The sequence below is a fragment of the Heloderma suspectum genome, chromosome Z, assembly GCF_057233095.1.
Source record: "Heloderma suspectum isolate Gila_16-S chromosome Z, 16-S_ref, whole genome shotgun sequence".
Lineage (NCBI taxonomy): Eukaryota > Metazoa > Chordata > Lepidosauria > Squamata > Helodermatidae > Heloderma > Heloderma suspectum.
The window spans coordinates 14334175-14349686 of NC_139476.1; the positions used below are offsets into that span (position 1 = coordinate 14334175).

Sequence of the window (15512 nt, forward strand, 5' to 3'; positions counted from 1 at the left end):
TATGCATAACTAAAGCACCACACAAAAAGAAACTTGAAGCAGTCACGGAGACAACCACTTTGTGATTGCTTTCTTGCAATGTTTTATTCATATGCATGTCTGTGCTGATAACACAGATGCTTTTTTTACAGTGAGCATCTGTATATTGTCCATGCGCATCTGTAACATAGTCAGGCAAGAAGATGGCAGTGGTGAATAGAAGGAAATGAAAACTGAAGCAAAGTCCACATGCTCCAATTCCAAAATTAATTTTAGCACTTTGAGCTAAACCAGAATTCAGGAGGCATGGAACTCAGAGCAAAGCAAAGCAAAACAGTGGAGCAATACAAGAAACTCAAAGTGGCTTACAAAATATAAAGCCAACGATCAAGAATACAAGTTACACCAAAACAATAACATAGTAGCATTATAGTAGAACATTTGTTTCAAACATTTCCAGAGTATTACATATCTATTCTACTAGTGTAAAGCCCATGTCACCATGGGCGCTAGTAGTCCTGCTCCTTTCCCGCTTTTTTGCCCCTCAGTCCCCTCGCCACAGAGGACTGATGAATAATGCAAATATGGCTCATGCATAGTGAACCACTCCTCCAAAATTTCCATGCAGTGCAGCTCTGCCCCCTCCCTCATGCACCCTGATTGGCCACCTCTGCCCTCTTCCTCCTCCCTGCTGGCAGCAATAGTCTAACTGTGTGGCTGCGCCCAAGACCCACCTTCACATCACACTGATTGGCTGAGCAGTGCTGTCCATCATCCCACTGGTGGAGGGACTGCCCTGCCTGCTTGGTGTGGAGGAGCTTAATTGCTACTAAAACTCAAGTTTTGGAATTATTCAAACTTTCAAAATTTTCTGCACATCTACACTGCTCACGCTTCAGTATAAAACAAAAATTAGCAAAATTGGTCTGGAAGATCTCAGGTAATAAGCCTTACACTACCATATTCTTATAAAATATTCTTGTCAGGCTGCCAGACACCCTCCCAAAACTGTCACCTCCAGCAGACCTTCCAGCAAGCTGCAGCAGAGGGAGTTGAGATGGAAAGCAGGGCCATTTTACAAGCACCACTGAAAGACCAGTTGCTTTGTCCCTCTTCCCTCCCATTTGCCTTTTCCTTTTATGTTATATCTTTGAATTGTAGGCCTGCAGACAGGAATTGTCTTGTTTTTATTAATTTTTCTGCCCAATGTGTTAAAACACAACATTCCTAACAATATAAACTATAAAATCATAATTTAAAACAGGATGTCTAAAAATATGATAGTAGTGGCAGCTAACAAGAGCATCAGAAGAATAAAACAGTCAAAAGGTCACTTGAAAGCTGACTTTAATTCTGAAAATGTCTTTAGGAATCTCTGAAAAACCAATAGGCCATACAGATCACCTGGGGGGAAAAGGTGCTGAAGTAACTATCCTACCCATGCACTGAGATCTTCAGAGGAGCCTTTCTTTGAAGACCATCACTGGGCGACATACACAATGCACTTACAAAGGCCAGTGTGAAGGGTGAGTATGCTTTGGTATGTGCCAAGGGCCCATGCCTCAGCAAGGCCCACTGAAAAAAGGTCCTTGGAGTTGATCTTCCTCTTCCCCACTGCAAACCTGCTTGTTCACCTGTGACTTGCTTCTCACTCCGGCTCAGACCATGGTGGTGGTGAGGAGGAGCAGCAGCAGCTGCCATGGCCTGTTTGCTCCCTGGCTCTCTACCTGTCAAGCAAGCAAGTGGTAGCAATGATGAGGAAGAGGAGAAGGGGCAAGAGCAGCTGGGGACCATGGGGGTGAGAAGGGAGACTTAATGAGGTAGGGGCCTCATTAAGGGTGTCTTGCCCAAGGGCCCTGGAATGCCCCCCCCCCCAAAGAGATGCAATTGGCAACAGCTTTATTTTTTCTTTGGCGCCAAATTAAAACTTTTCTTTTTGCCCAAGCATTCCGACATGTTAATATTTTAGAATGTTACCATTTAAAATGTAATTTATTGTGAAACTTGATTGATTCGTTTGGCTCGCTGGCTGAAGAATTGCTGTTTAAGTTTGCCTTTTCATGTGTAACTGTACGGTTTTTATGTTGGATTTGTTTGTTTTCATGTGGTGTACAGTGTCCTGGGAGGTCTTGTGGATGCAAGGTGGTTTATAGATTTTAGAAATAGATAACTAAAGTGATGGAGCTGCCACCGAAAAGAATCCCAAAAATAAATTCATGCCCCAGGGTGTAAAACAGACCTATCTGCATAAATGTGCTACAAGCCAGATATTACGCACTTCTCCATGTTCCATAGAAGAAACCCTCGGAGGAACAGACGCCGAGACAAACAGCAGTTTGAGCAGTAGCCATGTTGCCAAAGAAATTCCAGCTAATAATAATAATAATAATAATAATTATTATTATTATTATTTTCTGGCAAACAACCCCAATTTTCCAGCTTTCACTCAAAAAATCCCCATAGCTCCTTTCTTCCATCCATTCATTTGTCAAACTATCTAGCTCAGTTGTAGAGCACCTTTATTTAGAACGATGAGGACTGGAATCTCACTTTATTTTCCAGGGAAGGGCTGTAGATCAAGGGCAGAGCCCCAGTTTTGTTTGCAGAAGGTCTCAGCTTCAATCCTCAGTCAGAGCAGATAATACTTGACTAGGCAGATGAATAATTCGACCTGGCATAAGGCTGCTCCCTAGGGTGCTATTTTAATCAGTCCTCTATTCAGAACCATCTTACTTTACTGGACGGGATGTGTGAATACTTTGACCAGGTCTTATGCAGCTTCCTGTGCTTCTAATTCTGGCCCAGAAGCTTCCCTGACGGATCTTAAGTAAGTACTGCAGTTGGCAGGGATGGGGGTGGGGATAATAATTATCTCCAACACACCCACATTTCAGGTGTTTGCTGCACCCAAACCAAACCTCCGTCTGCCTGGGCTGGCCTCCAAACCCCGCCCGTGTGCTGATGGCAAAACTTAGTTCAGTGACAGTTGCGGGGAAAAACCTCTGGCTTTCAACAAAAGAGCAGGCGAAGCAACAAAGGGGTTTAAAAGCCCTTGAAGTTTCTTAAAACGAATCCGGTGTTTCCCTAACGCCCTCTGTGTTGAAATTAGCAAACATGATCCACCCGCACCTTGCTTGAGGGTTTTCCTGGTTTCTTGAAGGGTTTGTTCTGAGACACGGAAGGCCAATTTTATTATTATTATTTTCATTCTTTCCATCTACCGTAGGTCCGGTCTTCTCAGGTTGCTGAGTCTCCTGGTCTGATCTGACATTTCAGGATTTTAAACATCCTTCCCAGAGACTCGAATCAGCGGAAGGTATAAAACAGCCCTATCTGCTGCTGCTGCTGCTGCTGATAATAATAATAATAATAATAATAATAATAATAATAATAATAATTTCTATATCACCCAATAGCTGAAGCTCTCTGGCGCAGTTCACAACGATGCACGTCAAAAATTATTTATTTATTTTTTCATTATGTTTTTAATCCCCCCCCCAATAACAAATGTTTTTTGAGCAGACTACAAAAGCTGAAAGAATAAAATACAGCGCAAAAGCTAAAATATTGCAACAAAAGACAGCACAGCACAGGGCTAAAATATAGAAAAGCAGGCATAAAAGCTGAAAATGAACCACTTGGGTGTAAAGATGCTTGGGTGTAAAGAAAGGCCTTTGCCTGGTGTATTTAGAGATTCATGAAAATGTGTGGAGTTCTTTTTTTCTTTTACTGTCTTATAAAATAGTGTTGTAGCTTGCTGTGAAATGCCTCAGATATTCTGCATGAAGAATGACCTCCAATTTATTTCATAGTTGCTTTCAGAAAAATCTGGTGACAATGTGGGGAGTTTTCATTGGAACCCCTCTGAGAAGTTTCACCAATCTTCCTGAAATACTATTTGGACTTTCCTCAAAATTCTTTAGAGGCTTGAGCTAAGGTGGATTTTGAATTTCACTTTAGGTGCCATTTCAGTGGCAACTATGTCAATTTCTGGAACTTGTGGCCTGAGTGAGCAAGAACGTGGATGTCTTCATTCTGAACAACAAACGGGATGGGCAAAGGAGAAAGGTACTGTGTCAGTATTACTTATTAACATACTTACTACATTTATATGCCATCTTTCTGCCCATGTGTTTAATAGGCGAGCCTCCTTGGGAAGGGCATTTCATAAACAGGATACCACCATGGAGAAGGCTCTCTCTCTTGTAGCCACCCGCGTAAATTACTCTGATGGGGGCAGCCGAAGGGGTCCTCTGAAGATGACCCAAGGATCCAAGCAGGTACATAAGCGAGGAGATGTTCCTTTAGATCAGAAGTATTTAACCTCTTTCAGCCAGAGGGCCGCATTCCATTTTGGAGAAGCTCTCTGGAGCTGCATTCCAGAGGTGGGTGGGGCTAAAGGCAAAAGGGGTGTGGTCGAAGGTAAACCGAGCCGGGCCAAATGAATCCACTTCTTTCATTGAAAAAATAATGCCTTCCCTTAGCATCCATTGCTTTCACCGGTCCTTAATCCAGAATAACTTCAGGCAGATCATAAACCAAACTGTTTATCATTGACTAGACCATGTTACATAATCATAGCCATGAAGTCACACAAGGACCAGTGGGTGGAAATTGCAGGGAAGCAGATTTCGACTAAACATTAGGAGAAACTTCCTAAGAGTAAGAGCTGATGTATATCAGTGAGGCTGGGTGGCCATCTCTCAAGGATGCTGCAGCTGAGCCCTGCAGTGCAGAGCCTGCATTGAACAGCGGGCTGGACTAGATGACCTCTAAGGAACTTCCAATGCTCTTATGTTTCTATGATGCATGCAGCCTTAATTGGAGAGAAAGGAGTTAAAGGGGTGGCCGGGTGGAGGTTAAAAAATTACCCATTAATCTGGCCACATTCATGAGCAGAGATTTCAAGTGGGAACGGCCAAACCGTGGGATTCTTCACATTTCTAGGCCTTTTTATTTCCCCCAGCAGTCCTTTTAAAAGAAGGATGCAGAGCGAAGCAGGCAGAGAGTCACGCCTCAGTCAGATGCTGCCTCCTCCATCCAAGAGTTTTTCATAGCTTAAAAATCAGAGGGCCTGAAGGAGGTTACATTCTTACACACCACTTCCCTGGGAGTAAGTCTCATTGCACTCAGTGGAACTTGCTTTGGAGTAAATCTGCATTGATTGGAGTCACACTGCATCTTAGCCTGCAAGAGGCAAACCAAGGAGCTGAGGCATGGCATGGAAATAAATGTTCTGTTTGGTGGGGCAAACAGAAGATTATGAAATGGTGAATGATGCGCGCACACACACACACACACACACATTTCAGTTTCTTGTAAGCCCGAAATTTAAGGGTCACCCAAAGAGACTGGATTAATTTCCTCCAAAGCTGGTGGACTTTCCATGGCCAGGTGTTTTCAAGCAGAGTCTGCATGGCAGGAGTGTCGAACCGCAGACCTATGGCCTAATCCAGCCTTCCTGGGTTTGCCAGATGACCACACCCCTTTCTCCTGACCCCACCCCCTTTCCCCCAAAGGCCAGTTGTTTGGCGGTTTCCCAGCGTTTGCGTGGTTCATTCCCCATTGAAATGCTTCTCCTGAGGATGAGTTTACTCTGGCAGTAAAAGCTTTCTGCTAACGTAGGCTCATAGTTTTGGGTATATTTGGCCTTGCCCACCACTCGAATGCAGCCTCCAAGAGTTTCTCCAAAATGGCATTAGCCCTCGGGCTGAAAGAGGTTCAGACCCCTGCTGGGTCGCTCCCTAGCACAAATGGCGTAATGGCGGGCTCCCTGCATCCGTGGGGGTTGGGTTAGCTGACTTTGAGGTCCCTTTCCATCAGTGGCTGCTGATGGTGCCGATGTCAGTGGGGCGGTGAATCTGCTCCAAGTTTCAGTCAGAACCTGACTGGTTCTGACTGAAACTCAGAGCGGATTCACTACGCCACTGACATTGGAGCTGCCATCCTCCATTGCTTTCAGCGCTACGATTCTATGTTTCTATGAATTGGTGTCAGGAGTGGGGGGAGGGGGGAAACATTTCTTCATGCAAAGTGTAAATCATGTGTGGAATCGTCTGCTAGATGATGTTGTGATAGCCATTACCTTAGATTAGCAATGGAGAGAGGAAAGGTCAATTAACATATGACACTGCCTTTTCCCAAGATAGCTGCTGTCCTTTCCCCCAAATTGAAGTTAAGATCCCAGTCCTCATGATTCCGAAGAAAGGTCTGATTTAAATAGGGCCATTCGAAGTTGCCCTAAACCACTGGTCTGCTTACACCAGCCTTTCCTAACTTGGTGCCCTCCAGATGTTTTGGGCAACACCTCTCAGCATCCTCCAATCAGCATGCTGGGAGCTGCAGTCCAACATGTCTAGAGGGCACAAGGTTGGGGAGGGGTGATTGCCAGAGGCTCTCCAAGGTTTCAGGCAGGAGTTCTCCCCAGCCCTATGGCAAGAATTGCACCTGGGACCTTCTGCACGAAAACCAGGGGCTCTACCACTGCACTACTGTCCTCCTCCTAAAAATAAAATAAGCTTCCAGTCCTCATGATTCTGAATGAAGGGCTGATTTAGATAGGAACACAGGAAACTGCCTTTTACCAAGGCAAACCATGGATCCATGCCATCCAGTCTACACTGACTGGCAGCGTCTCTCTGGGGTTTCAGACAGGGGTCTTTCTTTCCCAAGCCCACCTGGAGATGCCAGGGTTTTCGACCTGCGTGCAAAACAGGCTCCAGCACTGAGCTACGGCCCCTCCCACTCATTTCAACCAATGTCCAGGAAAGAAAGAAAGAAAGAAAGAAAGAAAGAAAGAAAGAAAGAGATCAAGGCCAAGAGAAGCAGTTTGTTGGTTTGGGGCCCTCTCTCCAGGCCTGGCTTAAGAAAGGCGGTATTGGAACAACACCTTCCCTTTGAGATTTTCTGATTGTTGTTTTCAAAACCACTAAGTGGGCTGTTTGACTGAACAGGCCACCAGTCTGTGGGCTGGGTGATTCATCCTTCAAAAGGTCGAAGGAGGAAGAAAATAGGCATTGCATGGGATTCCCGGCAGCTTTGGTGACTCAGCCCATGCGAGGGACATGCTGTCCCTTTTCTGGGCATTGTGTGCCTGTGTGTGTGTGTGTGTGTGTGTGTGTGTGTGTGTGTGTTGGGGGGGGGAGTTGCATCACCTGATCTCACAGACAATTGTGATCCCCCACAAAGATTCTTAATCATTTCCGCTGCCCTCCTCCCCAGAAGTTTCTAGGCTAGTGGGGAGAGAGAGAGAGAGAATGAAGATGCCAACTTTCATTTCAGCCTCTGGTCAGGAAATCCTGCTCCATAATCTGCTGTACTTACTCAGTAGTAAGGTTAGGGATGTCAGGGAAATCCACAGCAGATTCAAATAAGTTTGGATTTCTATGAATCCGACCAGCACTGGACTGGCTTTTTCCAAGTTGCATGGATACCACAGACTTGCGGACCATTTTTTAACTTTGGGGCGGATTTGTGGAAAAGCGCAATTGCACTAATGCACATTAGCACACATCTGCATTAGTGCAGATGCAGATTAGCGCAAGTACACATTAGCACAAGTGGAACAAAATTCTCATATGAAAGACGCCTGACAGTCCGCGAAACACAGGTGGAATGGAATTAACAAATCTGTATTTCTCTAAGTAGGGCAGCCACTTAGGAATTGCCAATCAAGAGGACATGCATCACCCCCCCCCAAAAAAAGGACAAAAGAGGACAGCTTTAGCCCCCACTCAGCCCTGAAGCTCACTGGGTGACTTTGGGCCAGGCTCTGACTCTCAGTCTCACCTACCTCACAGGGATGTTGTGAGGATAAAATGGAGAGGAGGGGAACTGTATAAGCCATCCAGGATTCCTTGCAAGAAGAAAAAAGGTGGGATATAAGTGTAATAATAAATAAACTCTGCATATGCCCAGAAGCACTGGAGACAAGCCCCAGCTTGAACAAAGCCCAGATTAGCATATGTGTAGCATAACAGCTAAGAGTCGTGGGTAGTGTTATCCAAGCCGTTCTTCCCTGTCTATAACATCAGGAGAAGGATCCTGGCGACCTTATATGACTGCAGTAACAACTGCTCAGACGTTGTTGTTGTTGTTGATGATGATGATGATGATGATGATAATAATAATAATAATGTGCTATAACTAGTACTTTATTTTGTCCTAGTTATTATACTGCAACCTTCAAAGAAACTTCCTAGAATGGCTTTTCCATGAAAAGAGAAATACAAGAATACAAATAAATAAATAAAGTGTATACAACAAAACAGCAACAATCACAATATCTGGCTTAACTAAGTGAAGGTTCCCAATTCTGCACTGGATCATACAGGCTTATCCAGGTAGTGCTAAAGAAATTCTCACTGCTCATTCTGTGCTACCTTTTCATTAAGATTTTGTTTTGATGCAGATTCTGTTGTTAGCCACCTTGAGTGCTCCTCTTTGGCAGAAAGGTCAGGTATTATTAAATTAAATTAAGCAAACAAACAAATAAACAAATGCACTCTCATGCCTTGTGGTATCCAATGGTGGATGTACTGTACTGTGTTAGACTGCAGGTACAGGACTAATGAGATGCTGTCCGTAGTAAGCCTTTGAAAAAGCTGATGTCAGACTTTCCATTCATCTACCATCTTGGAAATATGCTATTTTTTCCCATTTTGAAGAGAAACCCATGAAAATCAAACACTCCTTTAAGAATGGTCAATAAATCCAATGATCTTTGATAGCAGTGGGGTGTGGGTGAGTGGTCCTGTCCAGGTTAGTTAATCCATCAAGTCACCCTAGTTAGACTAGGGTGATAACCTTCTTCCTTGAGGCTGAGCCAAAGTACATCATGATCCAAAGCAGTATCACTTCACCCAGCCAGCTGCCCTCACCAAGCCTCAGATGTGTGATTCAGATAGGGGGCCTTCAGGATGTCTTGTTGTGTTGCAAAGGATTGCTCTCACTGGATCAGAGCCATGCAGCTGACGGGTTGACAAAGGCAAAACAGAAGGGCTCAAAATCCTGTTATGTTGGCCCAGGATGCATACTCACGCACGCGTGCACACACGCACACACAGATGTTGGACCAATTCTGGCAGCCTGAATGGATTCAAATCAAAAGCACTTTATAAAATGCCTTGCAAAGCAATTAGCAGCTTGGAACAAAAGGGGCATTTTTTTCAGACTTGCAATTGTATGAGATTCTATAGCTGAGTGTTTTGCATTGCTTGGATCTTGGAAAGCAAAGTAAAAATAATGTTTTAAAAAATGAAGCACGGATAGATTGCGATCTCATATGAAGTGAGACCTTTGATCCATTTTGCTCTGCATTGTCTACACTGGCTATCCCTAACTTGCTGCCCTCCAGATGTTTTGGAATACAACTCCCAGCATTCCTGGGCCATCTGCCATGCTGGCTTGGGATAATGGGAGTTGAAGTAAAAAATATCTGGAGGACACCAGGTTGGGGGAAGCTGATTGGCAGCAACTCTCCACAGTTTCAGACAGGAGTATTTCCTAGCCTGGCACCTTTTGCAAAGTAGGTGCTATGGCCTTTCCCTGAAAAATAAAGTAAGATTCCAGTCCTCATGGTTTTAAATAAAGGTTCTCTACCACTGAGCTACAACCAATATGAAAATGCGGATTGGAGAGAGAGAGAGACAGAAAGACAGACAGACAGACAAACAAAGGAAGGGGATAGGGAGTGAGGGAGGAAAGAAAGAGGCAGACATGCACACACACGCGCGCACACACACACAGAGCTCAGATAGCTATCTGTTTCTCTGCATCTCTTTTCCAGCACACATTTTCAAACCGATCTCCCCCAACTCTATATCCCTCTGCAGGCCAGAGTGTCCTTCAAAGTTGACGGTGAAAGGAGTTTAAAAAAATCTCTCATAGATAGGGGTTGGTCTCAGGCCAGTCTTGGCCTCTCACATCCCTGAACGTGGCCACACTATCCCTAAGCTTCAAGATCTTAGCTCGTTAATTCCCCGTGTGAACCAGGGTTCCCAAGAGAGGGCTGCCAGTGTGCCGTGGGAAAGAAATGAGATTAAAAAATCATGCCAGGATCCCATGAGCCCAAAGGGAGCTGGACCTGGAGTGGGTGCTTGCTACAGCTTGGAATGAGTCTGGATTTGCCTGCTCCAATTGGTCTCTGTAGTGGAGTGTATGTATCTGTGCATGGGGTTTGATGGATTCCTTGAATCCCTTCTGGGAGTTCCACTTAGCTATGGTGGAGATTATCCAGTGCATCTCCCTCCCTTGCCTTGGCTCCATCCAATCAGATTTCTCCAGGGCAGTGGAAGATTTTGGCTGCCCCTCTGCCTGGGACACGATTGGATAATTCAGTTGTTCCTCACCCAGAGGCAGAGGAGAATTACCCGCTGCCTCTTTGCATGAGTCACTACCCTGACCATAGCTCCTTCCCATCAGCCTCCACTGGGGTGGCACTAATGCTGCGTCTTTGTGGTAGGATCCCTTATCTCAAACTCACCTTTTCCCTGAAGCCTTTGGCACGTCCTCTCCATAGATTCAATCACAGCACCATAATGATGGAAGTAGCCTCAGAGGTCATGTAGTCCAACCCCCTGCCGATGCAAGGAATCTACAGCTTGCAGTATCCCTGATAGGTAGCCATCTGCTGAAAAACCTCTAATGAGGTTTTTAAAAACCTCTCTTCACTCTCTGTGCAGAGGAAACAGCAGAATCACCCACCATCAGAAGAGGCTTCCTGTTGCAACCCTGTATGAGTCTCTGCCAATCAGGAGGCTCATCTGGTACAGTTAACCATGCAGGAACAGGGCAAGAAAACTCCTCTGCAAGCAGGCTATTCTTAGTTTTGTACATTCTACATGAAAAAACCTTTTAGAATGCAGGAACTGAGTGAATCCCTAGTTTTTAATTGGGGTGGGAAGGGTTGTTCCTAAGCCAGGCCTAACATTTCTCTGTTCTCCCTTGCAGGGCTGGATGGAGTAGTGTGTGACCAGTTGTCAATTGCACTTTGCTTCAAAATCACGTTGATTTCACATTTAACTTAACAACAATAGTGCATGATCAGCCCAGAGAATTCATTGGGGTGGATGCACACTTAATTATCTTTAAAGTGGATCCATTGAAATCAGTGAGACTTAAGTTAATCTAACTTACATCCCATTGAGTTCAATGGGTCTACTCTAAGAATACTCTGAGTATTCAGAGTATTCAGACTACTCTGAGTCTGGATCCAACCCAATGTATGTGACTGATTTTTGTTATCCAACTTGAGGCATATGCAAAAGGCAGGATACAAATCCCCCCCGCCGCCCTTTAAAAGTGAACTGCTGTGAACATTCAAAAGTACCATGTAAGTGGTAATGAAGAAGATAATGAGGATTCCATCCTGAAATATATCTTTTGATAATCTGCTGCTTCCCTATGATGTTGTCAAGGATAGAGGGGTGTTTAATGTGACATAGGATAATGACTGATACAGAAGCAGGAGAAGTTTGCAGGACCAAGAAGGAGAAGAAAAAGAAGAAGAAGACCAAACCAATTTGCAAACATTTGACTTACACAGAACTCTTTGGCAATACCTGTTATGGAGCCCTGTGTAACTCCCAAGTTGGCACAGCTGGGTCAGCCTAATAAAACGTTTTCAAGTTAGACATGCAAAAATGTTATTATGCCCATAAAGCATTTTTTAACTGAGCTGGCTCGGGAGTGAGGCCAGGTGCTCGGATCATCTGCCTGGTCAAGGTGGAAGGGTATGGGGAGAAAGTGGATTGCTGTGCTGGGTTGCACTCCCATTTATTACTCCCATTAGCTAATGCTTGTGGAGCAGAAATGAAGTGGTGGTGGTGGTGAAACCTCCTTTGAAATATTTTTTTAAAAAAGAGCATCATTCCAGCAGCCAAAGAAAAATCAAAGGGGGAAAAAAAGCAGAAAAAGCAAGAAAGAGGAAAAAGAAAAGAAAAGAAAAAGAAAAGAGAAAGGAAGAAAAGCAGGTAAGAAAGGAGAAAGAAAAGAAAGAATGAAAGAAGGAAGGAAGGAAGGAAAAGGGGGAAAGAAAGAGAAAAGGAAGGAAGGAAAGGAAAACAGAAAAAGAAGGAAGGAAGGAAGAAAAGCAGGTCGGAAAGGAGAAAGAAAAAGAAGGAAAGGAGAAAGGAAGGAAAAGAAAGAGAAAAGAAAAAAGAAGGGAAGGAAGGAAAACAGAAAAACAGAAAAAGAAGGAAAGAAAGAAGGAAAGAAAGAAAGAAAAAGAGATCACACACACACACATGAAAGAATCCACCCCACAATAGAAGAGCCAAATAGTTAAGTAGGTATTTACTGCACTGAGTCAGATGTGATCTTTTCAGTGTGGTGATTGAGTAACTTGCAAAAGAAGGTCAGAAGAAGAAGGGAAAAATGATCTGGAAAAGAAGTATTTGGGGGCGGGGGGGGGGTTGACTCTTAGCCCCAGACAGACTCCCCTCCTGCAAGCACAGAGGAGCAGGGTGGATCCATAGCAAGGAGGTGTGTGTTGTCCCATGTTAGCAAGGGCTTGTTAATTTAAACTCCATCCCCCCCCTTCCAAAAACCCCCCACAGGGGCGGGGAAGGGCGGGGTGGGGCGGGGAGTAAAAGGCACATTAAGGAACTTGTCAAGTCTGAACTGCTCAGACTTGCTTAGGAAATCGCTTGTTTGGCTGTTTATATTTGGGGGGGGGGAGAGGTGAAAAAGAAGGGGGGAAGCTCTGGGGTGGAAGAAAAGGAAGAACTGCACCCCCTTCCAGCTGCTTGTGAGAACAACCTTAAAGGGAGATTTTTAGGGGGTCAAAAGGGGTCTTTGGAAGAAGAAGGGGAAACTTATCCCTCCTTTTATAAAAATCCCCCTCCTAACCATGTTTTGCACTATGGTGAAAGTATTTTTCCTCTGGCTGTCAATCCTCCGGGTGGATTCTCTGATGTGTAAGTAGAACTCTTTTTGGCATCTCTCATAATCTCCGTCTCCCTATTAATTTTTATTTTTAAGGAGTGGAGAAAGGTGGTGAGCAGATGGTGGGGTGCGTAACCAGGCGGTAATAGTAAATGATGGTGAGAAAAGAGAATGAAGCCGGGGAGGAGATGAAGAGATGGGTGAGAGAACCAGGCGCAAGAAGGCAATTGTATTGTGATGGGAGGTGTATTGGGGGGGGGGGAGTTAAAGGGGTCCTGAGCCCTGATTTATTTATTTTTTAAAAAAGTTCTTTCCCTAACTTAAACAAATAATAAAACGCAAGAACTGTATTTTGTGTTTAATATTTGAGGGGGCTTCTTTAGACATGGCTTGAATTTTTAAATTTTTTAAAGGACATTGCACTGACTAGAGAGGAAAACATTCTAATACTGGCACTAATAATAACGATAAGAACGACAGCGACAACAAAAGTTTTTAAAGAGAAAAGGAAATGTGGAATAATCTTCACCGTGCCAAGCAAAAACACCGTAAAACCAGGACAGACAATTAAAAATCCACCACCAGGAAGGGGGGGGGGGCAATCCTCTGTATTCCAAAGACTCGTACTTTTTCTCCGAACAAAATAGCAAATAAAAAATCTTATTTCTTCGAGTGGCTATCTCCTCCCCCCCTTTCCTTTTTTTCCCCTTAAAATGCCTGTAGGGATTAACTTAATCCTTCCACACCCTGTCTCCAAATCTGGGTCCCCCTTTGGTAAATGATTGGGTGTAATGTGTGTGTATGCGAAGTGGATAGAGTTTTGAAATGGCCTATTGCATCTTTGGGGGTGGGGAGGGGAAGAGAGAGTGGTTCAGGAATACAACTGCCTAAAGTATGCCGAGGGAGGTAGGAATGGTTGCATTTTTAAATGTATTGCTGATTTGGGAGTTGTTCTTCACCCACCCACCCACATTTACTTGTCATCTTCCCCCCCAAAAAAATTCACACCACCAAATGCTTCATTTCTGCAGCAAACTTCCATGCCTCCTTTTCAGTTCTCTTCTACACTAGGTTTATGCCCTGAATAAGTTTTTCTTTTTTCTTTTGGGAGGAGGGGGGCTGGCATGAAAATTCCCCCAATAAATAAATAAAATCTCAGCATGCCAGAGGATGGAAAAAGTGGCCATCCAGCAAAAACAGAAATACCTGGCTGGTGTGGTGGGGAAGAAAGGAAAATATTGTACACCCCCCCACACACACACACCCCTTTCATGTCCCTTTTTAGGAAATTTGCTTGTGAGCTGAACAGTAAGAGAGAAAGGGAGTATCTCTTCTTTAAATTCGCCTTGTGGTGATTATGTATGCGGGGGGGGGGGTGTTAGCTTTTAAGGAACAAAGCATTTATTTATTCTTGAGGGAGGCAGTGGGGAAGGAGACAAGCTGGCATCCAAAAGATATCAGAGGCATATATAATCAGAAAGAAGGAAGACAAAAGGCAGACAGACCATCAGCAAAAGGTTTTGGGGTACATATTCCCCCCAAACTACCCCCTCCCTGCCCAGGTAAAGAAAACTGGCTATGGTCTCTCCCTGCAAAGAGTGAGGTATGAGTATAAAGAGATCAAACTTGTCCCATTCCCAAAATCTAGGCTGTTTCATTTCTTAAACAAAGGTATTAATCATTATGTCTGGAATAAATTTTACTTTTCCTTCTGTGGTTTTTTTGGGGTGGGGGGTGGGTGTGGGTTACTGGGTTCTAATCCTAAATCCTATCCTCCTATACTACGATCCAGAAATATTTAAATCCAGATTCCCAGAGAGAATCTGGATTTAATGTGGTCATTTTCTTTTCTTTTCTTCTTTTTGGCCATAATAACCCACTGAGTTTAAGCCACCGCATTCCCTTCTGGTTAGTTTTGGTAAGAATTAATCCCCTTGCCTTGCCTTACCACCCACTCTCTTTCCAAATCCCTGTTTTGTAAGGCTTCCACCAGCACTGAAACCCTGCAAAACAGATGCCCCCAAATCTGCTTTTCACTCCCCAAAGTGCGTGTGTGAGTGTGTCAAATTCCTTTCACGTGTATCATTTCCCCCCCTCCCCAAATGTCTGTGTGTGTTTGGGGGGGGAATCTTGGCCTGGAGGATGGGGGGGGGGCGCTGCAGTCTGCCATTGAGTATAATTAGAACTGTTAACCTTCTCTTTACTATCCCACTGGAGAATATCAACTCCCGTATCCATCAGGAGACAATAGGAGAAAATAATTTATCTAGGAACGCAGAACTGCCCCCAAGTCATTATGAGAGATCTACATTGAGTCTTGGCCCATTAAAACCTATGCTACTTTTTCTACCCCATAAGGAGAAAATCTGCGTCATTTACCACCATGGAAAAAGACAACTGATCAATTTCCTTATGGTGGGAACTGTCAAAACCACCACCCATCTCAATATTTCAAATCCTACTTAAACAGAGAGCAATAACACCATCATCTGTTGCAGAATCTTCTAACCATATTCCTGGATAAAGGCAACTGAGAATCTATTCTGTTTCACTCTGATTTGTTGTATTATATCTGAACAGTGTTTTAAAGAGCTTGTTTTTAAAATAGATCTGTAATCAACCTTGTAGATCTTTTGTGCCAAAAAGAG

The 15512-nt window shown here is 44.1% G+C and overlaps 1 protein-coding gene across 2 annotated transcripts in view; it reads left to right on the forward strand.

Moving 5' to 3' along the window:
- The first annotated feature begins 12606 nt into the window (after positions 1 to 12606).
- Positions 12607 to 15512, forward strand: part of CRLF1 (cytokine receptor like factor 1) — a 44678-nt gene continuing 41772 nt past the window's right edge. For both annotated transcript variants that reach the window (XM_084825411.1, XM_084825413.1), the window contains exon 1: positions 12607 to 12896. In XM_084825411.1, the coding sequence (XP_084681537.1) occupies positions 12830 to 12896 (67 nt within the window). In that variant the 5' untranslated portion in view covers positions 12607 to 12829. The remainder of the gene's footprint in view (positions 12897 to 15512) is intronic.